At 47.4% G+C, this 24,841-nt stretch overlaps 3 protein-coding genes across 13 annotated transcripts in view; 2 read left to right on the top strand and 1 right to left on the bottom strand.

The window, feature by feature from the left end:
• Nucleotides 1-16,467, top strand: part of MAJIN (membrane anchored junction protein) — a 27,157-nt gene extending 10,690 nt beyond the window's left edge. For 3 of the 9 annotated variants that reach the window (XM_087855002.1, XM_087855003.1, XM_087855004.1), the window contains exons 3-11: nucleotides 3,613-3,658; nucleotides 6,198-6,273; nucleotides 6,445-6,570; nucleotides 7,446-7,477; nucleotides 7,771-7,883; nucleotides 9,105-9,168; nucleotides 12,728-12,800; nucleotides 13,581-13,698; nucleotides 16,347-16,467. In XM_087855002.1, coding sequence (XP_087711128.1) covers nucleotides 3,613-3,658; nucleotides 6,198-6,273; nucleotides 6,445-6,570; nucleotides 7,446-7,477; nucleotides 7,771-7,883; nucleotides 9,105-9,168; nucleotides 12,728-12,800; nucleotides 13,581-13,698; nucleotides 16,347-16,467 — 769 coding nt within the window. Of the gene's footprint in view, nucleotides 1-3,612; nucleotides 3,659-6,197; nucleotides 6,274-6,444; nucleotides 6,571-7,445; nucleotides 7,478-7,770; nucleotides 7,884-9,104; nucleotides 9,169-12,727; nucleotides 12,801-13,580; nucleotides 13,699-14,265; nucleotides 14,460-16,346 lie in introns of those variants that run through there. The other 6 variants (XM_087855005.1, XM_087855006.1, XM_045775575.2 and 3 more) reach the window with 5 other exon arrangements.
• GPHA2 (glycoprotein hormone subunit alpha 2) lies at nucleotides 16,459-22,620 on the top strand. Of its 2 annotated transcripts, none has more exons than XM_087855008.1 (4): nucleotides 16,459-16,598; nucleotides 16,950-17,052; nucleotides 17,215-17,399; nucleotides 22,513-22,620. In XM_087855008.1, the coding sequence occupies exons 2-4, from the start codon at nucleotides 16,956-16,958 to the stop codon at nucleotides 22,576-22,578; spliced, it is 348 nt and encodes a 115-aa protein (XP_087711134.1). In that variant the 5' UTR covers nucleotides 16,459-16,598; nucleotides 16,950-16,955; the 3' UTR covers nucleotides 22,579-22,620. The 2 variants fall into 2 exon arrangements, with proteins under 2 accessions (XP_087711134.1, XP_087711135.1); XM_087855009.1 differs by lacking the exon at nucleotides 22,513-22,620 and adding an exon at nucleotides 17,513-17,741.
• Nucleotides 17,833-24,841, bottom strand: PPP2R5B (protein phosphatase 2 regulatory subunit B'beta). Of its 2 annotated transcripts, XM_045775546.2 has the most exons (13): nucleotides 24,643-24,841; nucleotides 23,692-23,888; nucleotides 23,014-23,115; nucleotides 22,800-22,892; nucleotides 22,543-22,673; nucleotides 21,442-21,501; nucleotides 21,236-21,344; nucleotides 20,642-20,695; nucleotides 20,519-20,569; nucleotides 20,280-20,399; nucleotides 19,294-19,421; nucleotides 18,966-19,067; nucleotides 17,833-18,617 (listed from the first exon to the last, which is right to left on the bottom strand). In XM_045775546.2, exons 1-13 carry the CDS (start codon nucleotides 24,839-24,841, stop codon nucleotides 18,470-18,472), a joined length of 1,494 nt encoding a protein of 497 aa, XP_045631502.1. In that variant the 3' UTR covers nucleotides 17,833-18,469. The 2 variants fall into 2 exon arrangements, with proteins under 2 accessions (XP_045631502.1, XP_045631501.1); XM_045775545.2 differs by having other exon boundaries at nucleotides 20,519-20,695.

Below are 24,841 nucleotides of genomic sequence, written 5' to 3'. Positions count from 1 at the left end.
GCACCTGGATGGTGCAGTTGGTTGAGCTACCAACTCTTGGTTTTGGCTCTGGTTGTGATCTCGGGGTCATGAGATCAAGCCCCATGTTGGGCTCCACACTCAGTGTGGAATCTGCTTAAGACTTTTTCTCCTTCTCCCTCTGCCCCTCCTCCACTAAAAATAAATAAATAATATATATATTTTTAAAGATTTTACTTACTCATTTGCCAGAGAGAGAGAGAGTAAGTCTGCAGGCAGAGGGAGAAGAAGGCTCCCCGCTGAGCAGGGAGCCTGACTGGGGACTAGATCTGAGGACTCTGGGATCAGAACCTGAGCTGAAGGCAGACAGTTAACTGACTGAGCCACCCAGGCACCCTGACTAAATTTTTTAAAATTGTGCATCAAAGGACACTATCAACAGAGTTAAAGGGCAACCCACAGATGGGAGACAATATTTGTAAATCATATATCTGGTAGGAGTTTAATGTCTAGAATATAAAAAGAAGTACAACTCAACAGCAAAAAAAAAAAAAACAATTTAAAAATGGACAAAGGAATAGACATTCTTCAAAGGAGATATACGAATAGCCAACAAGCACATGAAAAGATGCTCAATGTCATCAGTCACTAGAGAAATGCAAATCCAAACCACAATGAGATACCGCTTCACACCTACTAGGATAGCTATATAAAAAAACAAAACCACCCAGAAAATAACAGTTGGCAAGGATGTAGAGAAATTGGAACCCTTGTATAGTGCTTATGGGAATATAAAATAGTGCACCTGCTGTGGAAAACAATTTGGCAGTTCCTCAAAAAGTTAAACATAGAATTACCATAAGACCCAGCAATTTCATTCGTAGGTATATGCCCAAGAGAATTGAAAGCAGGCACTCAAGTGGAAGCAGATGGTTGTACAACACTGTTCATAGCTGTATTATTCACAATAGCCAGAAGATGGAAACAACCCAAGTGTCCATCAAATTGGTGAATGGATAAACAAAATGCAGTTATATGTGATATATATATGTGTATACACACACACACACACACACACACACACACACACACACACACAGGAATATTATTCAGCCATAAAAAGAAAGTGCAAAAGAGATGAAGTTCTGATACAGGTACAACATGGGTAAACCTTGAAAACATTATGCCAAGTGAAATAATCCAGCAACAAAAGGAAAAATAGTGTATGATTCCACTTCCATGAAATATTAAATAGGAAAATTTATAGAGATAGAAAATAGACTAGGGGTCACCAGGGGTGGGTGGAGGGCAGAATGGGGAATTATTGCTTAATGAGTACAGTGATTCTGTTTGGGAAGATAAACTTTGGAAATAGTAGTGATGGTTGCACACCATGGTTATGAGTGTAATTAATACCACTGAATTGTATACTTAAAAATGTTTAAAATGACAAATTTTAGTTTATATATATTTTACCACAATTTTAAAGTGTATTAATTTAAAATAATAATATATCCATTACATCTTAACACATTTTTATTAAAAATAACCATATTTTCCAAGACAAAAAATTAATGAGAAGATTGGCATTGTTTTAAGTTTTTGCAAAGCTCATTAGTGTCTGGCTTAATAGAGGGCTGCTAGATTATATCTGCTTCTGCATTCAATCTGTTGTGAATTTCTTTTTTTTTGGTTGAGTTATATGAAAAAAATCCAGTCCCACATAGATCTATAGTTGGGAAGGGTAGGAATTTGGTAATAGCCTTCACAGATCATTATGGATGTTCTTCTTTGACCCTGCATCAAAACTTAAGAAGTGGTAGTTGTATTGTATTGTTTTGTTTTGTTTTAATGTAGTTTTTTAAAAAGATTTATTTATTTATTTGAGAGAGAGAGCAGGTGGAGTGGGAGAGTCTTTTTCTAGGATTTTATTTATTTATTTATTTATTTGTTCGTTTGTTTATCTGAGAGAGCGAGAGAGCAAGAGAATGTGTGCCCCACACATGAGCAGGGGAAGGCTCAGAGGGAGAGGGACAGGCAAAGAATCCCAAGCAGACACAGCACATAGCTGGGCTCAGGGCTCTAGCTCACGTGCCTTGAGATCATGACCTGAGCCCAAACCAAGAGTTGGACACTTAAACGCCTGAGCCACCCAGGCTTCCCTAATGTGGTAGGTTTTTTGTTTTGTTCTTTTTTTTAAGACTTTATTTATTTGTCTTGATAGAGAGAGTGGGCAAACAGGGTGGGAAACCAAAGGGAGAGGGAGAATCTCAAGCAGACTCCGCACAGAGCACAGAGCCCGGAGCTCTGCACGGAGATGGATCCCAAGACCCTGAGATTGTTACCTGAGCTGAAATCAAGAGTTGGTCCCTGAGCCAACTGAGCCACCCAGGCTCCCCTTTAATGTGGTAGATTTTTAAAGGTTAGTTGCAATATGGAATCTGAATTATATCAGTGCACTTTTTGAACTCTGCTACATTAAAAGCCATTGGTCTGTCTTGTTCTGTGAATGAATCTTTTACCTCGGATGGTGTTGAAACATGATGTGTTTCATTGGTCATTTGGAAAATACTAGTTCAATGACTTATATAGATCATCCAAATGTGGACACATTTCATTATACAATATTACAAAATCGTATTTGCTAATATCACTACCAATCTTAGAAAAGTGTTTCAGTATATGAAAGTTGTCAACCTCAGTGTGGTGGATAGTTTTCCAAAGTTCAAATTTTTGCTTGAAATCCCAAACTTTATCATTGACATAAACTGTCAGTTGTTTTCCTTGAATTGATAAGCTCACCCTTCATTTCTGAGACAATGTCACATTCCTAAATCTGAATAACAACTATAGTTTGTCTGCTAACTGATCATTGAAGTAAAACAACAACCCATGAAAAGACCAGCTAGTTCAGTTTGCAATTCAAACAATCTCACAAGTGCTTTTCCTCAAGATAACCATCGTATTTCATATTTCGGTATGCAGCAGAAGTGCTGTGTGAGTACTTTCCATTTTTATCACATAATGTATTAAAAAAGACATGTATTTAAGGATTGAGATTTTATAAAATTATCAATTTTTTCCTGCTTCCTCAAATATATTAAATGAAGCTGGATTTTTTTTTTTTCCTGTGTGGCAGTTCAGATGACCACAACTGCTAGTACAGTTCAGTGCAACTGGTTAGATTTGTGCAAAGGCACCAGCAGTTTTGCCCTCCGCTGCTTTTGCACTAATGATTAAAATGTTAACACACCAAAAAAGGGCAAATAACATCTTACTGTTACTATAAAAATAGTTTTGCCCTTCGAGATTCCTTGAAGGGTCTTGAGGACACCTGGTGGTCCACAGACTACACTTGAGTACACCTTGTCTAACAAATTATTAACTTTCACAGTGGGAATTTCAGGTCTTGGCAGGTTAATGGAGAAGATATTTTGGTGCAGCCTTCTTCCGACTCTCAAATCGCACCACCTTGGTGATCACTTTTTCCCATGAGCCCTGGGTCAACACACACAACTGTTACTTAGTCATGTTTCTGTAACTCCGTGGAAGTGTCATTTTTGTTCTACTGTCTTCTCTCTACTGACAGTAGAGTCTACTGTCTTCAGAGTTTTCCTTCGCGGTTTACTTATGTCTTATCTGTTTACCTTCTAGAGGGGAAGAGATAGAGAATAAGGAAGTCATCGTCCAGGAGCTGGAGGTAGGGAAAGAAGCAGACGAATTCTGGGAAAGTTATTCTTTAAGCCAAGGATTTGTCCATACCCAGATCTTAATTATTTACTGTGAACTGAGTCACAGCCTCCACTTGATCACTGGGCTTCTCCCTGCCATATTTCCTCTGCAAAGAAACGTCACTGTTTTTCCAGGGAAATTAAAGCCTGTATCCTTTCTCAGTTCTCCTAGTTGAAGTGTCAGCACCTTTGAGGCTGGGTTCTATTGTTTCCACCAGAGTTCCCAGCCCTCCGCAGCTCTCTTTTGTGGCAGCTGGCATAGAGAAAACTTCTGGAGGACTGCCGCCTTCCAGGGCTCTGGAAAACCTCACCCTCCGAACCACTGCCTGGTACTTGACGTTCAGGAAACTCAACTGTAAATACACAGACAAGACTGCTGTGTCTTCACTTTAATTGGAAACATTTGCGATTTGCTTTATTCCCACTTCATTTTCATTCCTTTTCTACACAGCTTTAGGTTCTCCCACAGGAAGGAGATTGAGCAAGTGAACAGCTTTGTAAATTGGCGAAAGTGTTGTCCAAGGAGTTAGAGCTCTGGGTGCTGGGCCTGGATTTCAGCCCTGGCTGAGCCACTGATTAGCTGTGTAGCCCCCCAGTAAATCATTCTCTTGGTCTTAATTGCCTCATTCGTAAAGTGAGAGTGCTAAACTAGGTTATTTCTCTTCTAACTTCACAACTCAGTGATTTATCACTCTTCTAATTTATGAAAACATATGCTGCTGTATTTCAAAGAATTTGAATACAATGAAATATACAAATAAACTCTATGAAACCAAAAATTTAAGTCATAGCCTTAAAGGTATCTATCTATAGCTCTTTGGCTAAGTGTTGAAAGATACGTTAGGATCTTGCAGGAGCTCACAGACATCATTATAACAATTATTTTAATAGAGGACCATGACAGTTTTCTGCTTATTTTAACTGTGAGTAGAGCAGAGTTTATTTCACTTTGCTTCAGTTAATTTGGGCAGAGAAAAGCGCAAGGCAGCATAGTAAAGTGGAGAGAGCATAGACCTTAGAGCCTGTCACATCTGGATCTGAGTTAAGTTCTGCCTTCACACTGGGCTTTTGGACAAGTTACCCATTTTCTCTGAGGCTGTTTCCCTACCTGTCAATGAAGTTGATAAATAATACCTGTTTCCAAGATTGTGGTAAAGATTAGAAATAGATGTGTGCAATGCTTGCCACACAGTAAGTAGCTCAGTACATCGTAGCTAGAGAGCATCTATCTACATTTATAATCCTACCAAATTTTTCAAAGTGCTTTTTTTATGTTCTTACTCTCAGTTTTGAGTCAGATGTTACCATTCTCTTTTATTTATTAGGAAAATGTTTTTTGATAGGCAGTTAAGAGGGATGGGAGGGTAAGCTCTGGAACCCCACTAATGGTTAAGAGGGTAGGCTCTGGAACCCCACTGCGTGGGTTCATATCTTGGCTCCACCATTACCTTCTATGTAACCCTGAATAAGTTATTTCACCTCTCTTTGTCTTAGTTTCCTTGTCTATAAAATGGGGATAATAAAAAATGCCTATCTCATAAGGTCTCTGTGACTGTTAATAACTATAAAATAACACCTGCCATTGTGATTATTCAGTAAATACTAGCTATTAAAATTATAAGCCAGAGGCTCCTGGCAGCTCGGTGGAGCATATGACTCTTGATCTCGGGATTGTGAGTTCAAGCCCCATGTTGGGCATAGAGATTATAAATAAATAAACTTTAAAATTATGACCAGATACTATGGTACCACAGAGAATACAAAAATAAATAAGGCACCATTTCTGCCTCCTGTGAGCCCCAATATGAGGAAATTGAGGTGTAGAGAGATGAAATGACAAAACTAAAACTGAAATTCAGGTATTTTCCCCATAGAAATCCAGGAGTCTTTTTATGATATCAAATTGTTTAAATGTATATACTAATAAGCATAGGTTAATTAGAGACTAATCAAGATTTTAAAAGAGTAGAAGAAAAGGTTGGACTTAAGCTAAGGTAAAATAACTGTATATCAGTAAATACCAGTATTATTCATTCATTCTGTCAGCCTACAATTATGAGGTGGACACCATAGAAGGAATGCTAACATAAATCAGGTATATATTCTTGCTCAAGGAGATTTCTCAGTAAGGAAAATAAAACATATGTGGATGGAATGTGGTAAAGACCCAAGGCTAACTACTGAGAAGTTTGAGACTAATAGTTAATTTACAACTGGGAGAATCAGGGAAAACTTTCTGGAGGAGATAGCTTCTGAACTGGACCTCAAAGGATAGGTAGGATTTGGACATAAGCTGATGGGTAGAAAGGGCATTTCAGGCAGAGGGAATAGACTATGCAAGAACACAGAAATGGAGAAGCAGAAGGCATGTTCAGGGAACAGCAGATAGTTCAGCTTTAATAGAATATAGAGGATGGAAAAAGCAGTGACAGGTATAAATGGAAAGATTGGCTGGGACCAGACGGTATTAAAGTCATTTCAAGTTTGTTTTTGTTTTTGTTTTTTCAGGATTCTATTCGTGTAGTCTTGGGAAACTTGGACAATCTGCAGCCATTTGCTACAGAGCACTTCATTATATTTCCCTGTATCCTTTCCTTTCTGAATAGAAATGAGCAGCAGGTCGCATTGTAGATTCAAATGGAAACAGCAAACCCACAGGGCAAACCAGGGAAAGGAGAGGGTCTTCTTCCTAAAATAGTACTCAAGGATTCATACTGACTGACTTCTTTCCTCAATCCTTAGCATCGTTTCCCAGATAAAAGCAAATGGGAGAGAGTGTCCCACCTGAAATTCAAACATGGGGAAATCATCTTGGTCCCCTATCCATTTGTTTTCACTCTATATGTTGAGATGAAATGGTTTCATGAAAACCTGTCACCTGGTAAGTAGAATGATGGAAGTGAGCGGTAGAGAAGAAATAGGGAAGGTTGAATGTCCATGGGTTAGCAGTGCACGCTCAATATGGCGAAATGGTCAGTCAGACTGGGCCCCAGCACTGCACCGTGCAGAGGTTAGGAACAGAGTGCTCCAAGCCAGACCGCCTGATTCAAATCCTGGTGGATTTGCCACTTAATAGTTGTACGACCTTAGATGAATTAGTTAATCTTTCTGTGCCTCCTTTGTGAAATGGTGAAGAATAATAATAGCACCTATCTCATTGGGTTGTTAAAAGGATTAAATATATATATATAAATACTGGTAGATGGAAAGGAGTACAAAGTCTGACTGGCAGTAATCACTCAGTGAACGCGATCTATTATATAAAAATACTTCCTTCCATTTTAGAGTATGCAGTGACTTTCACCTTAGGGGTATCTTAAAGGCATCTCCCAGTTTTTAATCTCTGAAGGCCATTGCTATTTTTACTCATAGAGGGACAAATAGATACCTGTACCAGTTTGATTTAGAAAAGAGTGCAAAGGCCTTGCCTCAAAATATCTACCCAATTCATTTACCATTGATGTCTGAAGTTCCACCTTGTTTCTTTTAGTAAGGATCATTCCCTTTTAAGTGGCATATCATTAGAATACAGTATGAATATAATACTTTTGAGCTTGTAGATGACAATAGTTCTAGAAGAGGGGAGGAAGAGAGTTTGAAGACACTGTATTTCTAGCAAAAGTGGTACCAGGCGGAAAGGAGAAGGGCAGACACAGAGGTTTTTGTCTAGGACCAGTTCTGAGAAATAAATGATAGCCAGAAATCTAAGTGAAACAGCATCTTGATCCATTATGATATTCAAATTTCCTGTTGTAGGGGAGCCAATAAACGACAGTCCTCTTGGGTTGGTAAGTTTGTCTTTTCTGTACAAGATGAAAATTGCCTTTATTGCCTTGTTTTGTCCAAAAGCTTCTGCTCTTATCTCTTCCTCTTCCCCTTGGTTGCTGCTCAGGTGCAGTCAGAATTGTATACATGAGACCATCTTTTTCCTCGTGGCTAGATTTCTGAGATGGTCTCTAACAGAATGTCTATCCTTATTTGAAAAGCTGGTGTTAAAAGTCGCTTTTGGCAATTTAAAGATGGGGAGTTCTCTTTACTGTGCCCTCATGAACTGTGAACAGCTCTGGAAAAGGAGTCACAGGAGTCTGGTTCCTCTCTGAAGGTCCTAGCAGAGCGGAAAGCGGCGGGAGCCATGATGAGGAAACGGAAACAAGCAGAAGTGCCCAGCTCCCCCAGCAGGCCAGCGCTGGACAGGTCAGTGATGTAGGGAGAGAGTCTAAATCCTGCATCCTGGTTAGGCTTTGCCAGCTATTGTTGCCAGGCGATCTTGTCCTTCAGTGAGTTGCTTTTTGTCTTGGGGCTTCATGGGTACTTGCCTATTTCCATGGGTGGACTAAGGGAAGGAGGCAAGTCAATATTTGCAATGCAATTTGAACACAATTCCTTCCTCAGCAAAGTAGGACTCTTCTGTTCATCAGACAAGGGCTGGGAGGAAATGCAATCAGATCTATACAATTGAATCCAATGCGTATTCAGTGAGCATTTAGTACGGTCGTGTTACCAGAAGCCATAAGACTTAAGAAGTCCCAGAATATTATACAAGAACATAGAGAAACCCTCAAGAGAGTGAGAAAAAAATAAAATATAATTCTGTTTTACCTAGTAAGCAGTAAACTTTTGGAACTCTACCTTAAGACATAGAGTAGGCTAAAATGGAAATGTCTGCAGGAGGTTATATATCAATTACAGCACGAGATGCTGCAACAGCAGGGGCAATGTTGAACACATCCCTAACATGTCGAAATTGCTGTCATGGAGGGTACTTATTTTCTTCTTCCAAATCTCTGTCAGGGACAGAGTGAGTCAGTAAGATAATACAGTCATTCTTATTAGCACCCAGCTAGGGCAGCTGGAATAATCCAAGATGTGGTTTGCTCCCCAGCCCAACGTGCTTTCAGCTCATGTTCACAGAGAGCAGCTGCTCCCTTCCTGGGACTGTGTGGGCACACGGGAGCAGTGAGGGTGGACCATGAGGGAGCTGAGCCTTCTGCCCTCCAAATGCACATGTCAGGGAAGAGTTAGGAAATTTCTTTCCCAACCAGGTGGAATGTGAAGGTACTTGGAGGTGTGACACTTTGCTCAGTTCTGTTTGACTGAATGTTCCATGGGGATGAGGCCTCACATCTTGCCTTTCTCTGGGTTTTGATGCAGACAAGTATTTCAAAATCTGATTGCCTGCTATCAATCACATTTTCCCTTTCTCAACCCCTAGATCACTAAATGTCTCAAATTGGGATTCTGCTGTGAATTAAAGCAGCACCCAAAGAGAATTTGGCCACACAATTTATTCTGCAGGCCAGGAGTGGTATAAAAATAGCCAACCTGCTGAAATATTCATTTGGACCACGTTTGCTTAAATGTGGTGATGTTGCTGCTGCCGCCAGTAACATTTCCTGGGCTTTTCCCCCACCTCAGGGCCAAGATGGAGATTTCCAGCCAAGACCCCAGCATAAAGAAGCCCCTTATGGAAACCAGGAGGGTAAGCACCAAAATGGAGGCTGTAAGGCTTCTGGCTGTTCCTGCTCTGTTACAAATCAGGATTCCTGTCACCAGCATATCTTGGTCCTAAGTACAGACTGAACTGACTGAACGCATTCTCAGGTTTCACCGTCAGCAGAGCAACATCCAACCATTCCACCCTTGCCACAACCTGTCCTGAAAGCGGCCACGTAATATACACATCGATGAGTCCTTTTGTTAAAAGGTCTTTTCTTCTCACCTTAAAAAGCTGCTTCTTGTACTCTGCAGTGAGATAAGAAAACAGGTCTGTTGAATTGTGGTGGGATCTGGTAGAGAATTTTTTCATTTTAGAAGCCTTTTGCCATCATCTACATTGGCGTCTGAGCCTGGGAACATCTAATTTTTATAGATGAGCTAGGCATGTATCAGCAGGGGATACTGGTAAGAGAAAACTTCATTTAGGGCAGTGGTGGGCTGGTCCCAATGGTATTTGATTTCATTTGTGAGGTTTATTCCCCATTTAGATATTCCTATATCTGCTGCTACTCCATTTTAGAGCTTCTTTTCCATAGTAGTCTCTAAAAGAGCGCTTTTTCTTTTCTTCCCCTCTTGAAAGAGCTGTTAGTTGTGCCTTTTCCTTACTTTTCACTTGTGTCTCTAAAGTAGCTCTGACCTTCAGTATTTAAACACTCCCATTCACCTGCGTCACCTTCCCAAGTCCCATAGCATGATCAGTTACAGAGCAGACATCTATATGTGCATTTATTCGACAGACTTACTGTGTGTCTACTACTATTAGAGGTATCATGCTCTCCTCTAAAAATGTCAACGGCATAAAGCTAGGCAGACAATTATTGATCGATGTGCTACATACAGGAATAAAGAAGTACAGGAAACAAAGGAACCACAAAGGAGAACCTCACCCAAATTAGGTGGATGTGAGGGAGGGTTCCCAGAGTAGCTCAAAGAACTAAGGCCAAGAGGAAAGACTACAGTGCATTTGGTGACTGCAAGCCAGTGTACCGGGAGCTTAGTTAAAGTGCAGTGCTGAGAAATGTTACTGAAGAGGTCAGCACAGGATGGATCGTGAAAGGCTTAAGGCCACCTTCAAGATCACAGGATTTCCCTAAAACATTTGTTAAGTAGAAAGGTTAAGTGATTTTCACTTCTAAATGATTATTCTGCCTCCTGTTTGTAAGGTATTGTGTTAGTTGCTGGGGTTCATGGAAGCAGGTAAAACCTGGTTTCTTTCCAGTAACTTATTGTTTAGTTGGGGGAAGAGGGAACCCTTAGGGCCTCAGACCTCGGCCTCTGTGGGTAGGGGCAGGGCACAGGACCCGTTGTGCAAACCCAGGTGGCCCACTGAATGACTATAGGCAGATGATTACCCTCTTCTATACTCCCATCCTTTCAAGAAGGAAGAAAAAGAAATGAGAAAGTACAGGAGGAGTACATGAAGATCTGAAGAACAAAGACGCTTTATACAACCAAGATAATTACTATTAAAAGAACATTTCCCTCACTCTCTATCCTTCATACCTTCCTATTCTTAGTTTGACACATCATCTCCCTCAAGAACAGTACCCACAGTTTCTTACTCAACATAATTACCTTTTCAACCTGATACTGGGTTTAGAAAAAACCAAGGAAAAAAAAAAACCCAAAAGGAACATGTTTATTGATTTTGACTCAAAGCCCAGTGACGGTCTCCATTGTAGACCCTGTTCTCAGAGAGAGGATTTCTTCTGAATTAGACTGATCACAGTAACTCTCAGTGTAAGTCACTTGAGCTGGAAAAATTGAATTTGCTCCTATGGTCCAATGCTTAATATTTTCTCTCCCCTTTGGGGAACTCAGGGTGTCAGGTCACAGTCAGTGTGGACTCTCATGTCTGAACATGACACCACTGGGATCTGGTACAGGGAAAGCTTAGAAGAACACGACACATATCTGAATAAGGTCTCTGTTTCATAAGAGGTGTTTTGGGGAGAATGGGAAGGAAAGGCAGACCCATTCCCTTTATTACTTCGGGTCCCAGACTAGAGATCCAGACTTTGTAAGGATAAAAAGTGAGGGAGAGCAGATGAATGGTTCAGAAGTAAAACAGACTGCCATGTGTGTAGTTTTTTGTTTTTGTTTTCTGCCACTGCTGCTTGAACTGTACTTCTAAGCAGATCTGGCCCTGAACATACAGAGAACAATCTTGTGTTGGGTTGTAAGTATATATTATGTCTTGTTGGATGTTCCAGATGGTACCCTCAGTCTTATTTCAGGCTGTGTTTTTCCTTTCTTATGACATTTGCCTAAAAAGACATCTGTCAAGTTTTCAGGAGAGCACAAATCCTAGACTATCTCGTGAGGGAAATCTCCCCTGGTTAGGAGACCTTCACCTTTGCCCCAGGGCCTTTGCCCCTCTGTTCCCCACTGCCAACCTAAGTAGATGCTTTCATTAGGACCAATGCAGCAGAATTTAAGCTCCAAGCCATAGTTTCATTAAATTCGTAAGAATCATTTCCTCAAGCTACAAATCAGAGCTATACCCCTGTAACCCAGTGTACCTGAAGACTTAGAAGAGGTAAGAGATGGTTTCTTTCCTCCCCAGAGTTCCCTTTCATGTTTACAGGAATATTACTTAAGTAGCAGCCTATGTGTTCTAGAATTTGAGGTTTTGTGGAAAAGTTTCTCTTAGAAATACAGCTTAGGGTGCCTGGGTGGCTCAATGGGTTAAGAGTCTGCCTTCAGCTCGGGTCATGATCCCAGGGTCCTGGGATCAAGCCCCACTCTGGGCTCCCTGCTCAGCAGAGAGTCTGCTTCTCCCTCTGCCTCTCCTCCTGGCTTGTGTTCTCTCTCTTGCTGACTCTCTCTCTCTCTCTCTCTCTCTCTCTCTCTCTCTCTCTCTCTCGAAAAATAAATAAATAAAATCTTAAAGAAAAAAAGAAAAGAAAAGAAATACAGCTTATGCTTCAGATGGGGGCTACATCCTAACTTTCCCAGAGGCTTATCATGCTTCTGCCTCTTGACCCACCTCGACAGTCTGCAGTCCCTTGCTGTAGAATTCTTCATTAGCACAATGGCTCAAGGAACTTCTCAGCACTGCTAGGTAGTCAGGAGTGGCCAATTGGCAGAGAATACCAAAGAAAATATCTGAACCATGATCTGAATGTCAGGGTGTCAACTGGAAATGTTGTAGGTTTGGAACCAGGTTATAGGATGTCCCCTCAAAGTACGAAAGAATTTCTATGAAGGAGTAGCCCAGGGAGAAGATTGAGTGGTATTGTGCTGGTTGCTTAGGCTGTAATCATGTTTACACTGCCCCAGCTCTAGCCGTGCTCATCACATTTACTTGTTAATGGTACTGTGCCTTTGTACATCATGTCCCTATCTAGAATGCTGTCTTCTCTCTGACCGTCTCCTCACCCTCATTACGACAAAATCCCACTCATCCATCAAGTGCCCGTTCCAATAGCACTTCCCCTATGAAGTCTTCATTGACTAACCACCAACCAACAAATAGCATTCAGACCACCAAGCTCTATGAGAGTAAAGTTTAAAACTTTTCTTCGTCCTCTTTTTATCAGAACAAAGAAAGAAAAACCCAGCAGGAATGGCAGGAGACCCCAACATCTAATATCACTGATATCCAGGAACAGGGTAGGTTCTGGGAAATTTATTCTCTTTTAATAATCGTCCTCTCCTCTTTAGTTCTCTGAAGAGCAGAGCAGCATAGAGCTCTGAGTCTGGGCACACTTGCTGGGTGATGTGTCTTGCTCCCGTGGAGATGCCTGTTGGCTACCGTCCGGTCTGGGGGCCTGCCCTTGGATAATAAAACTCCCCCAACCCCCAAGAGAAGTGAAGGGAAACAATGCATGTACTTCCTGGGCTTCTGATGGTGAAAATGATGCTCCCACTATTTGAAAACATTTCCATGTGGGGTGGTAAGTTTTACAGAAAAGTTGGGAGGAATGGTTTCACTTTTTTGTCTCATTGGAGAATAATCTTTGGGTTGCTGTCTCTCCTCCTCTTCTCTTTAGGGCATTAGTGTTAATATTGAAGGTGCAGTGTATGCTTGGCAAGGGCTGGGAAGGCATGTTAAGGTGTTGTCTAGCATAAGGATTCGGTATGGCCTGTAGTTATCACAGATGCTGGGCTATAAGAACATGAGTTCTTCAATGAGTTGTCATTCCACGAGAAGACAACCATCTGTGGTGGGTGGCTAGGACTTGAGCAGTGTAAAAATCTCAGGGGCCCAACTAAAAATGCTCCAAGGTCAGAGTAACATCTCCTGAGCTGAGATGAAATTGGGAAGGTCAGAACAAACAAGTCACCTGGCTTCAAATGAATCTTGGTGTGAGGCTGCCCTTGGTCCACACTGGATGTCACATGAAAGTAGTCCACGGACTAACACTTTTTCCCTGACTGTCTTCCTTGCAGATTCTAAGTGGGAGGACATCCTAGCAGGGCAAATCATCCCTCCACTGCAGCAAAACAATCCACCTTCACCTAAAGGACCCCCAGAGCTGGGAACTAGTGGCTTCTTTGGGTTTCTAAGGTAGGACAGGTGTCTCTCTTACCATCACACTGAGACCCAGGGCAGTCTAGCTCCAGAGTCTGCCTCATTGAGTCTCTCAGGGAAATTAGAAAAGAAAGCAGATTACCTGCATAATCTTGTTTTCCCCAGGATACATGATGGAAATGAGACTCAGCACAAGGGCCCTAACTGAATTTAATAAACACTGTGTCTGGTTCATTTTTACACAACCCACCCCAATGCGCCTAGCATTGGACCTCATCCCACAAACTCTGCTTGGACAGAGACTATTCTTATTGTTGGGTCATTCAGATTCTTTGGTTACCAAAATGGTTCCATTCTCCCTTCTGAATCTAGGCTGTGTCTTCAGAGTCCTTTTTGCCGAAGACAGCAAATCCCTTTCTCACTCTAGAGCTCAGCTGCCCCATTGCAATTCTCCTTCTTCATGCCCCACTCCTGAGTATAAGCTAATTCACGTACCTTTTCAAATGCTGTTCCCAAAAATGCCCTAGCTAGTGGAGCTGTAATAGGACTGGGAGAAGGGAGGGACCTCTAGAATCTCAACCCATTCTGCTCTCCTTCCGACAGCTCTCTCTTCCCCTTTCGCTATTTCTTCAGAAAGAACAACCAGTGAGCTTTCCAGATGCAGCAGTGGAAAGAGTGTCCTCTTGCAGGGACTCTTCCCATCCCATCCTCTGTGTATGACATTTCAGTCATGGGGAACGCGGGCCCCAAACTCCCTGAGTCCTCTTGTGGGTTTGTCCTATCCTTTGCCCCTTTACAATGGATTTTTTTTTTTCTATTTGAAACACTAAGAAAAGAACTTCCTTAAATGTTCTAGTCTGAGAACTGTACTGCTCTGAGGGCCAGTTTAGGCCTTTCATCTCCAGCACTTAGGATCCTAATGATAATAAATTATTTATGAAGAGTTATTGACTGAATTTCATGAAGTAGAGAGGGAGCAAACTCTTCTCTGAAGATACAGGGAAGCAATGCCTGAAATCTCCCCTGGGTCTACCCAGTTATTGGTGGTGGGATGCTTTGGGTGGGTGGGGTCTGCACCTGACTGCAAACCTGAGCCTTAGCCTCCCCACCAGGGCTTAGGGAATGGGGTCTCATAAGACTCATCTTCCTGAGCCCTGCTGACCCTCAAGATATCATCTATCCTGAATTCACCCAGTTTGGTCCCAAACTGCACCCTCAGTAGATAAATGCTTTCCACTCACCTATCCCTCTGGCTTTTGACAGTAATGCAGTTTAGCTTTTCAGATTAACTGCAAGTCAGCCCAGGTTAGGGCCCTTGGAGAAGGCCAGGGCCCCCAAGCTCTGACTTCATGTAACCCAAGGGCTGGTCTGGGATGGACAGGTTAGACTTGTGTGGTGTGGCCACAGAAGATTAAATAGATGGGAATTTAGGGAAACTCAATTTAGCTCAGAACAAAGGAGCCTAACTGTTATAAATGTCCAATATTAGAATGGGCCACCTTGTGAGATAATGAGTCCTTGTCACTTCTAGTCTTTAAACAGAGCTGATCGTCTGTCAGATGCTGGAAGATTTCCATGATGAATGGGAGAATTGGGGCTGGAATGCTGAGGTCCCTTGGGGTCCCTCTGTTTGGCTGCTGGGAGAAGACATGGCTGCTGTAGATAGGCCTGGGTCCTGAGGGGAGAAGGGCCCAAAGGGAACTGGAAGATTAAGGACGAGTTGCGTTTATAACATTTGTCCTACTGTCCCGAACATGGCCTGCTTTACAAAGCTTCTGAAAGGCACCACTCCAGAATCTAGGGAGCCTAGTGCCATTCTGACTCTGACTAGCTTACAGTGAGGCCTTGGCAAAGTCACTTTCCTCTCTGGTTCGGATTTTCTCATCTGAACAATGAAGGGGTAGGATTCAATGAGCTCTCAGGCACCTTCAGGCCAGGGTGGTGTGTGTGGTTGGCTCTGCCTCTCTAGGCAAATCAGTGAGGCAGTGGCCCTGGGGTGTGGGGGGCCAAATCACCATAGGCTTCTTTCTGATCTCTGGCCTACCCTACCTAGCCCGTGCAGCTACTGCTGACTAGGGATCTTTTCCAACTTGCCATATTCTTGCCCCAAGTGTAATTTAGTACCATGTACGGAGCGCAGATTTGGCCTGACATTAACTGTGTGACCGTTAGTAACTTTCCTTCTCTAAGCCTTAGCTGCTTCACCTGTAAAACCAGAGCCAGAGCTGGACTAAACGATGGGCTTTGCTGGGGTTGACAGCTTCAGACTATTCCAGGAGTCAGGTCCCTGTTATTCCAGGGACTAGGGGGAGCCCTACTCTGTGGCTGACCTCCAGGATGACGAGTGAAAATGAAGCTCTGAAATGGACTTAGAACCCCCCATTCTCCCCAACTCTGCCACCAAGCATCTCTCAGGAGGCCCTTACTGGTGTCAGTTTCCTTGTCCATAAAAATATCCTCCCTGTGCAGTGGATAAGGGACAAGGAGGGGTGAGTTTAGTAGCTTTAAGGTTGGGGTGGCAAGGCCCTCAACAGGGGAGTGTCTTGCTCAAGGTCCTACAGCAAAGGAGAGAAGAACGCTGGTGGCCACAACTCAGCCCAGTCTTGATCCCTCTCTCCCCAACTGTGCACAAGCTGCCCACTCCACCAGCTCCTGGGCTTTTTTCCACAACTCACTTCCCCCAGCCCTGGACCTCAGGCAGCAGAAAGCAGCAGAAGCCACTCTCTGAGGACCACACCTCAGAGAAGAGCTGGATCTCCCAGGTGGGATTGCTCTGAGGCCTCTGCCAGGGAGGCAGGCCTGTAAACTGATCTCCAAGAGGGCGTGGCTCCAGATCCTGGCAAATAAAAATCCGGAGAGCCAGCACTGTCTGGAGACCAGCAGAAGACCTGAGGAACTCATTCAGCAAGCCACTCAGTTCCTGGGCCTTGGAGGCGGTAAGGCCCCTGAGGCAGGAGGAGCCTGGGGAGGGCCTGGGGCCTGCAGAGGGGGAGATGGAGGGAAGCAGATGTTTGTGTTCCAGATGGTAGAGGAGATTCCAGGGGACAATCACTGCAGTGGGCTGACAGCTGCACACACTCACACCCATCACAAGAGACACACAGGCAGACACACCATGCACCCAAAGGCAGCTACAGGGAAAAGACAGCCCCGCTCACAGGCTTGCCGCAGCCCAGTCAGAAGGAGCAGCCTAACCCTGGCTCATTCACCTGGACGCACACAGTGAAGAACTCCCCCTCCCACCTGCACACTTCTCTAGAGACAGCTATCTACCCACTGTGTTTCAGATCCCCATGGCATCCCCCCAAACGCTGCTCCTCTGCCTGCTGGTCCTGGCGGTCACGGAAGGTTGGGGTCGCCAGGCGGCCATCCCAGGCTGCCACCTGCACCGTGAGTAACCCGGGGAGCAGACAGCTGGGCGGGAGCAGAGAGCTAATGGACGGGACCGACGGGCAGGCAGCACCCTCCACGGACCCACACTGAGGTTCCGGGGACAAGAGCTAGGTGAGGCTTTGCAGAGGCACTGTCTCCCACTCGCCTGTCTCCTTCTAGCCTTCAATGTGACGGTGCGAAGTGACCGCCAAGGCACCTGCCAGGGCTCCCATGTGGCACAGGCCTGTGTGGGCCACTGTGAGTCTAGCGCCTTCCCTTCCCGGTACTCCGTGCTGGTGGCCAGTGGCTATCGACATAACGTGACCTCCGTCTCTCAGTGCTGTACCATCAGTGGCCTAAAGAAGGTGAGAGGGCCCAGCCCAGTAGTGGCTCTTTGGGGGTGGGGAGAGACAGAGGAGATGGGCATCTAAGATGGCCCAAGGAAGGTGAATGGAACACGGGTCCCCCTCTCCTGCAGGTGAAGGTGCAGCTGCAGTGTGGGGGGGACCGGAGGGAGGAGCTGGAGATCTTCACGGCCAGGGCCTGCCAGTGTGACATGTGTCGCCTCTCGCGCTACTAGCCCACCCTCTCCCTTCCTCCTTCGCCTTGGTCAGAGGGTTTGAGTTGGAGTATATCCTGTATATCCTGAGGTCCCTTGAGGACAACAGCTCTCTTGAGATTCTGTGTTGGCACCTCCTGAGCAGAGGGCAGCCTCTCCCCTGCCTCGGCCTGGCCTCCTAACCAGTCTGCCATCATTTCACTCCTCTCTTTGTCCTTACCCCTAAATAAAGCAAGCAGTTCTCAAGTTTCTCTTTTTATTAAGTCTACCCCCAGCCAGGGGAAGGGGGACAGACCATGGTAACTGTGACACACACCCCCACCCTAGGACACGGGGAATCTCTTCTGCCTGTGCCCTCACCCCTCCCCCTGCCCAATAAATAAAAAGGGGACAAGGAAGTACAGGGTGAGGGAGACGAGGGAAAGAGGATGCCCCAGGGGTATGTGCTGGGGGTGAGCTGGGGAGAATAAATAGACCATGGATCCCATGGTAGGGTGAGGAAGGACCTCGTGCTGGCACGAGACGGGGCAGGCGAGGGGCTGAGTCCCCTTGCTCTAGGCAGGAGCAGGGTGGGAACCCGCCTGCAGTCTGGAGCCCAGCTTCGCGGGGCAGGTGCAGTCCCCAGTGGCAGCTTCCTGGTCAAGCCTGCCCTGGTCAAGTCCTGCCACAAAGGCCTGAGAGTTCTGTTGCCAGGACCACCATCTCCTCTCCTCCTCTCCCCACAGTGAAAGCTGCCCACGCTGGGCCAGGCAGGGAGCCCTCCAAGCCCACTCTGGCAAGCCCAGGGGTAGGTGTGTGTCTCTCTAGGCCCCTGGGTAGGAGAGGGGACGGAGGGACTGATAGCTCTGGATTTAGCTCCTCCCCTTTCGGGGATCTCTAGCTCTGACCCCCACTGGTGGCCACCTGGGGTGTAAGCCGTTGGAGGGGTGCCTCTTTGGCCCCTTGGGTCCCCTGTAACCGGCGTAGCCGTAGCTCCTCCAGGCCTTGCCATAGCTCCTGACGCTCCCGGGCCTTCTGCTGCTCCCTGGGGAGAGAGGGTGAGGCAGCTCCCCTACCTGGGCCCACCTACCGTCCAGCCTCGCTCACCACCACCCAACTGGAGAGGGACTTTATGGGACCTTCCACTTAGGGAAGGAGCACTGGGAAACCGGCCTCAGCCTGTGGTCACGGAGCTGAAGGGGAGGAAGACTTGGGAGCGTGACTGGAGGATGCAGTGGGGAGCTGGGCATGGACGGCCAGCAGAACACAGGGAGAGACGAAACATCTGATCTCAGAGGATGTGGGGCCGTCCTCCTAGGCTCCCTCCAACCACGAGGAGCTGGCTCCATCCTGCTTTTCCCCACTCTCCCCCCATGACCAGCCCAACACTCACTGCTGCTTTTCTAGCTTGTAGGAGGCTGTGAGCTCATCAAACAGCTTTCCATTCATCTCCATGAATGTCTTGAGCACGTTGTAGATCAGAGATACGATGGTTCTTGGCAGGGTACGGGGAGGGGTGAGGAAATGGGAACAACTTCAGTTTGGTACCATCTCCCTCCCTAGCACTCTGCCTGCCCCTGTGCCCTGAACACACATGCAGCTCTGCACACCACAGGCACTGCTCTCAACCTGCCCCTTTTCCCATCCCTGATCCTCCCAGCTCTGGACTCGCCAGTCCTGGATCCAGCTTTTGTGGGTTAGGTCAGGGCCGAGGCACTTACTGATTCCAGTGTTCCTTAGAGACTTGGTAGAGGGTCCCAAACACAGCAGGCAGCACAGTGTGGCAGTTGTCCTCGATGAGGCTCAGGATATACTCATTGTTCCAGAAATACAGAGCCCGCTCTGCAACCTGGGGCAGCAGGGTGGCAGAGTGAGCACCTGGTAGTGGCTTCCCAGGCCTGGTATCCACCCCCACCCCCAAGACCCAGGGTCCCTGTTCTCCACACACCCAATCATCAGGGCTCATCTGACCCACTGGAGGAGGCAATGTAGTGAAGAGAAAAGAACACTGGATTTGGAGTCCAACGCTCAGGGTTGAATCCTACTTCCACTACACACTGGACAGATGACCTAGGCTGAGGCATTTAACTTCTCAGCCTCAATCTTCTCAACTGTTAAAGGGGGCTAATAATAGCTATCTCACCAGGGCTGTTGTAAGACTCAAACGAGGTATTTCATAAACTTAAATGCCAGAGTCCCTGAGAGGAAGACTTGACTTCCACCAGGTTAAGGCGCATACGAATGGGTGAAAGTCTGCAAGAAAATAGCAATTACAGCCAGCCTGAGGGAGTGGAACTGCCTGGCTGGGCAATGGAGTGGGACTAATGAAATCAAGAGCCACTAAGAAGAGGGGAGCAGGGATAAGAACCCATTCTGGAGCACACTCCAGTTTACCAAACAGGTTGGCACTCTACTCTCTTTAGTCCTCATCACCACCTTGTGAAGAGATCACTGGGGTCCACTTCACAAATGAGGAAGCTTCATCAGATTCAAGTGGCAAACTAACTGCCCGGGGCCCTTTAGCCCGTGGGGAGCATATCTGAGGCCTGACCCTAGGTCTCCTGTTCTTAAGTCCAGCATCTCCCCATTATCAGACCCTGGTGGGTCCAGAGGAGAAACTGAGGGTGGAGGGAGCTGTGTTAGGTCCACCGGTCAGCCCTCCTAGTCCATATCCTGGCTCCCATCCCTACCTGATCCCACCTCATACCTGGAAATGTGGGCTGGACACACAGCGGGCCACCTGCTTGAAGAGGGGCTCCTGGATCTTCACAAACTGGGAGGGCTCGATAACATCAAGAATCTCTTCCATCTCCCCCAGAAACATCACCTGGGGGTAGGGACACAGGAGACAGCAGTGCCCATCTCTCCCCACACACATCTGACTGCCCTCCAGAACCAGAGCCCTCCTGACCCCCCTCTGGGGGACATCAGAGCCCTTCCTCCTACCTCCTTCTGCGTACAGGTCTTTGGCCAGTATTTGAGCAGCCCCCGGATCACCTGTGGGAGTTGAGGCAGAAAGGAGTCAGACCTGCAGGGGTGGGGCCTGCCTTTCCCCCAAGAAGTACTCACGTGCTCCGTCAAGGTGGCGTCCTTCTCCAGGAACTGCACCACACAATATGCCAGCTGAGGGGGTGGGGGGTGGGGGAGAGAAAGAAGACTGGGGTCAGGAAGGGACCATGACAGGACGCCAGATGTTTGCTCCCTTCCTGTGTCTCTGCTCTCATTCACCAAACATTTACTGACTGACTACCTAGGATGTGCCGGGAACCATGCTATGCTCTGTGTGCAGGGACACAACCATGTTCTCTGAGGGGGAACGTGCAGCAAACTCGCCCTTATAAATTCCACAAAAGTTTCCATAACTGAAACCTACATCACAATCTATGGGAATATGAAAAGAGAAGGGTTTAATCCTGCCTAGGGCAGGTCGGGAGAGAAAGGGCTGGGAAGGCTTCACAAAGCTGATGTCTGAGATCAGCCTTAAAAACGTCGCGGAAGTTCTCTAAACTGGATGGAACAGAATTAGCAAAGAAAAAGAAGGTGAGGGAAGATCCCATGAGTTCGTGATTTAGTGTGGCTGGAGCAGAGTGTCGGGCTGACCCAAAGGCTGCCCTGACTCTGTTGGGATCTCTCTGCTGTGGCAGGGCCAGGCCTGGGCCTTACCTGGGCGTGAAAAACAGACAGGGACTTGACAGAGTGTAGGGGAATCAGGACCCGGACCAGGAACTGCTTGTGCTCGGTCTTCAGGGGCAGCGCAAAGCCATTGATGATGCTGAGGAGGGGGCAAAAGAGAGGAGGGCTCAGATGACCAGGCCTCAGTCCTTCCTCCCAGAATCCTGACACTCCAGCCAAGGCCCAGAGAGAGTCACCTTCCTAAGATCTCCAGCAGCTCAGCCACACCATTGAAGTGCTCGAGTTCATAGATGAACCTGCGAGAAGAAGAGGAGGATGCAGAAGGGCTCAGAGCAGTTAGAGCAGGCCCAGCCCCCTCTCAGCCAGCCTGCCTGCCACCCCTCCCTGCACACTAATCCAACTCTCTCTCAAGCCAGAGGCTGAGCTCCCTTCCCAAACCAGGCCCCACTGAGCTCCACACCCACCTCTGAATCCCCTCCTTGGCCCAGGCACTGGTGCTCAAAGCTCTCTTCTATGAGGCATTCCAACTTGTCTCTTCCCCCCAGACCCTAACTCTCATTTTCTGGACCCCAGCACCTAGCCTGCATCCTGTGCTCTTTATGCCTTTCAACTGAAAGAATGACAAACACTTAAGAGCTACGTACTTCCCAAAATTATCCTGAGAAATAGCGCTTATTAGATCCATTATACAGATGAAGAAATCGAGCCTCAGCAGTTCAATGACAACTGCCCCAAAGTTAATAGTCAAGGGATCTAATGGACTCCGAGGTCCTGAAGGACAGAGATCGTGTCTCACTTATTTTGTAGCCAATACCGTAAGAGCTAAGGTTTCAGAGTCCCAGCCTTGGTCAAAGAGCTACATACTGTGTGCTTTGGAGATATTATCTCATTTCACCTTGATGACTGTCCCTGGGTGAGCAGAGCTATCAATCCCATTTTAGAGATGAGAGAACTTCAATAATTTGCCCACATTCATCTAAACATTTGAACCAAACTCAAAAAGGCCACTGAGCTCCAAAGTTGATCTCCACTACAAGGCCATGTGCGCCCCTATGCCCAGTGGGCACTGTTGCTCAACACACATTTGTAGAAAGAATCTCTTTATTTGGGTCTTTATGGCTCAGCACAAAGGTCAGAAGATTTGATCCTAGGCCCTCAGGACTGACCTAGTCCCTCCAAACCATTCATCTCTCTCGGTGTGTATTTCCTCATCTGTAAAATGGAAATAAATACCCTTTCCCGCTGACCTCCCAGGAGACTTTGCCTCCATCTCCTCCCCTACAGCTCTCCCCTCCCTCCCTCCCCAGGTCTCAGCTGGGCAGGCAGCAGGCACCCACCGGAGGAAGATGTGGCTGCACTGTTTGCGGATATAGGCCCGGAGCCCCAGGAACTTGCCATAGACCCGGTGCAGGATGGTCTTGAGGTACTCACGCTCCCGGGGGTCCTCACTATCAAACAGCTCCAGGAGCTAGGGGACCCAGGGTCAGGGGTCAGGGGGGAGGCCAAGCCCAGGTCGCTTCCATCCTATCCCCGCACCCCTCAGAAAGCCTGCCCCTGTCCCACGGCACCACCCGGCCTGGGCTCCCCACTTCACCATCAGCACAAACTTCTGATCCACATATCTCTTTGCCACGGAGGGCTGGAAGTCTGGGCTCTCCAAGAAACGCAGGAAAAACTCATATACCAGCTGGGAGAGGGGACAGTCAAAAAGGTGAGTTCAGGAACAGCCTCCCTCTCCCCCCTGCCAGTCTAGGAGACCCTCTCCCCTCTACTGAAACGCAGCTCCCTGCCTTCCCCAGCCCCCGTACCTGCAGATGTGGCCAGGAAGGCTCCAGGTTGGGTTCATCCTCTTCAGGATCAAATTCAGGGTTTTCACTGGGTGGTAGGGTCCGGAAGATATTCACTGAGATCTGAAGGGCAGGGGCAGGGTTCTTTTAGGAAGAGCCCTTGAAGGCAGAAGCCAGGAGGTCCCTTATCCAAAGTTCTAATGAGCCTCAGCACCTGAATTCCCTCCTCATCAATCATCACCTGAACATGCGGAAGCCCTGGGCCGGGGGCTGGGGACCCAGGAATAAACAAGACACATCCCCACCTTCTACTGGGCACAGTCCAGCGGGGAAGACAAGATGTGAAGTGGTAAGGTGTATGGACAGCCTAGTCAGCAAAAAGGAGATTTCTAGCTTGAACACTGAGAAGCTTCATGGCAGAGGCAGCATCTAAGCCAGGCCACGGCGATAAGGGACACAGCGTGGCCTCGGGAGAGCATAAGCCAAAGTGCAGGGTGGGTCAGGCCCAGGAGGCACTGAGGGAGGCATCAGGCGGGCCTGATGCAGTGGGGCTGGGGGAAGTGGGGAGAAAGATGGAGGCCTTGAGTCTAAGCCAAAGAGTGGCGGGTTATTCTTCGCAGGAGAAGGGGACCACAAGCAGGTCAGTAGGGTTCCATGTCCCCCAAGCCCTCCCCCAGAGGTCCGGGGCCAGGTGCTTACCATGCGGATGATGTCCGGGTAGACAGGCTCAATGAGGACCCCCCGGGTGCTCCCCACACACTCCACCAGCTCATTGAGTGCTGCCCGCTTCACCTCCTTCCCCTTCAGGTCAGCCACACAGTCCAAAAAGTCAAACATCACCCCGCACTGGGCCAGCTTCCGGCTCAAGAGCTCGTGCAGCTCAGAGGCTGGCACATCTGGGGAGAAGGGAGGGGGCTGAGCCTGTGCCCCAGTTACCAGAGCTCTGGGCATCGGCGTACCCTCCGAGTCCATACAGCAGCCTCCCCTGCCCTCAGACCCCCTGCTCTGTGTCATCCCTCATTCTTTGCAGGGAGGATGTCCCATCCTCCATTCCTTCAGGGTAAAGGAGCTGCAGCTCTCCCTCCTAACCCAGGCTCAGACAGCAGGACGGCCTGACTTAAAGCAAGGTAAGAGAGCCTGGATGCCCGGGCTTTCCACAGGTGCCCGCAGCCACCATGCCTCCCTCTCAGAGCTGGTACTCTGTTCCAGGAGCCAGCAATGGGAAAGAGGCTAGGGGCTGAGGATCTCTTGGGTGCTCTCTGGCTCAGCCAGTCGGGGACCCTGTGGCCCAGAGGTGGGGAGACTACATGGTGATCACAGGGAGCCATGCTGAGCACCTGCTCCAGGACCCTAGCAGTGGCCTCCTGGAACCCAGGTTATGGGCCCCACCCTTGGCCCTGGTCTGCCCCCCAGGGTGGCGCCACTTCCAGATGCCCCACCTCCAAGGATGACAGGCCAGTCAGGCCATGCGTCAGCAGAGAGGGCTGGAGGGCTGGGGGGTGGGGGTCATCTCCAGCGGTGGAGTCCCTGGCCTGGAAGGGGCCATCTAAACCCTCTAATCACAGCTCCCAGCTGCCTGTCACTACCCATGGCAGCCTTGCTTGCCCACCATGGGACTCAGGTACCCTGGCAGCCAGCAGCAGGGCTCACCTTTGAGCAGGGGCAGTGGAGTGAGCTCTTGCTGGTTGCTCTGATAGCGGAACTGAGAGGAGCTATGGGAGCGCCGGGGCCGGGCCCTGCGGAGGGAACGGCGGGAGAAGCCATCCACCTTGTCGGGTGGGGGCACAGGCGACAGTCCTGGGGAAGAAGGGCTCGTGGGGGTGCTTGCAGGGGGCAGCTTTGTCTCCAT

This window comes from Ursus americanus, chromosome 24, assembly GCF_024610735.1.
Source record: "Ursus americanus isolate L20-20 chromosome 24, mUrsAme1.1.p, whole genome shotgun sequence".
Taxonomy (NCBI): Eukaryota; Metazoa; Chordata; class Mammalia; order Carnivora; family Ursidae; genus Ursus; species Ursus americanus.
Note: the sequence above shows the minus strand (reverse complement) of the source record. Positions and strands in the feature narration are given on the sequence as shown.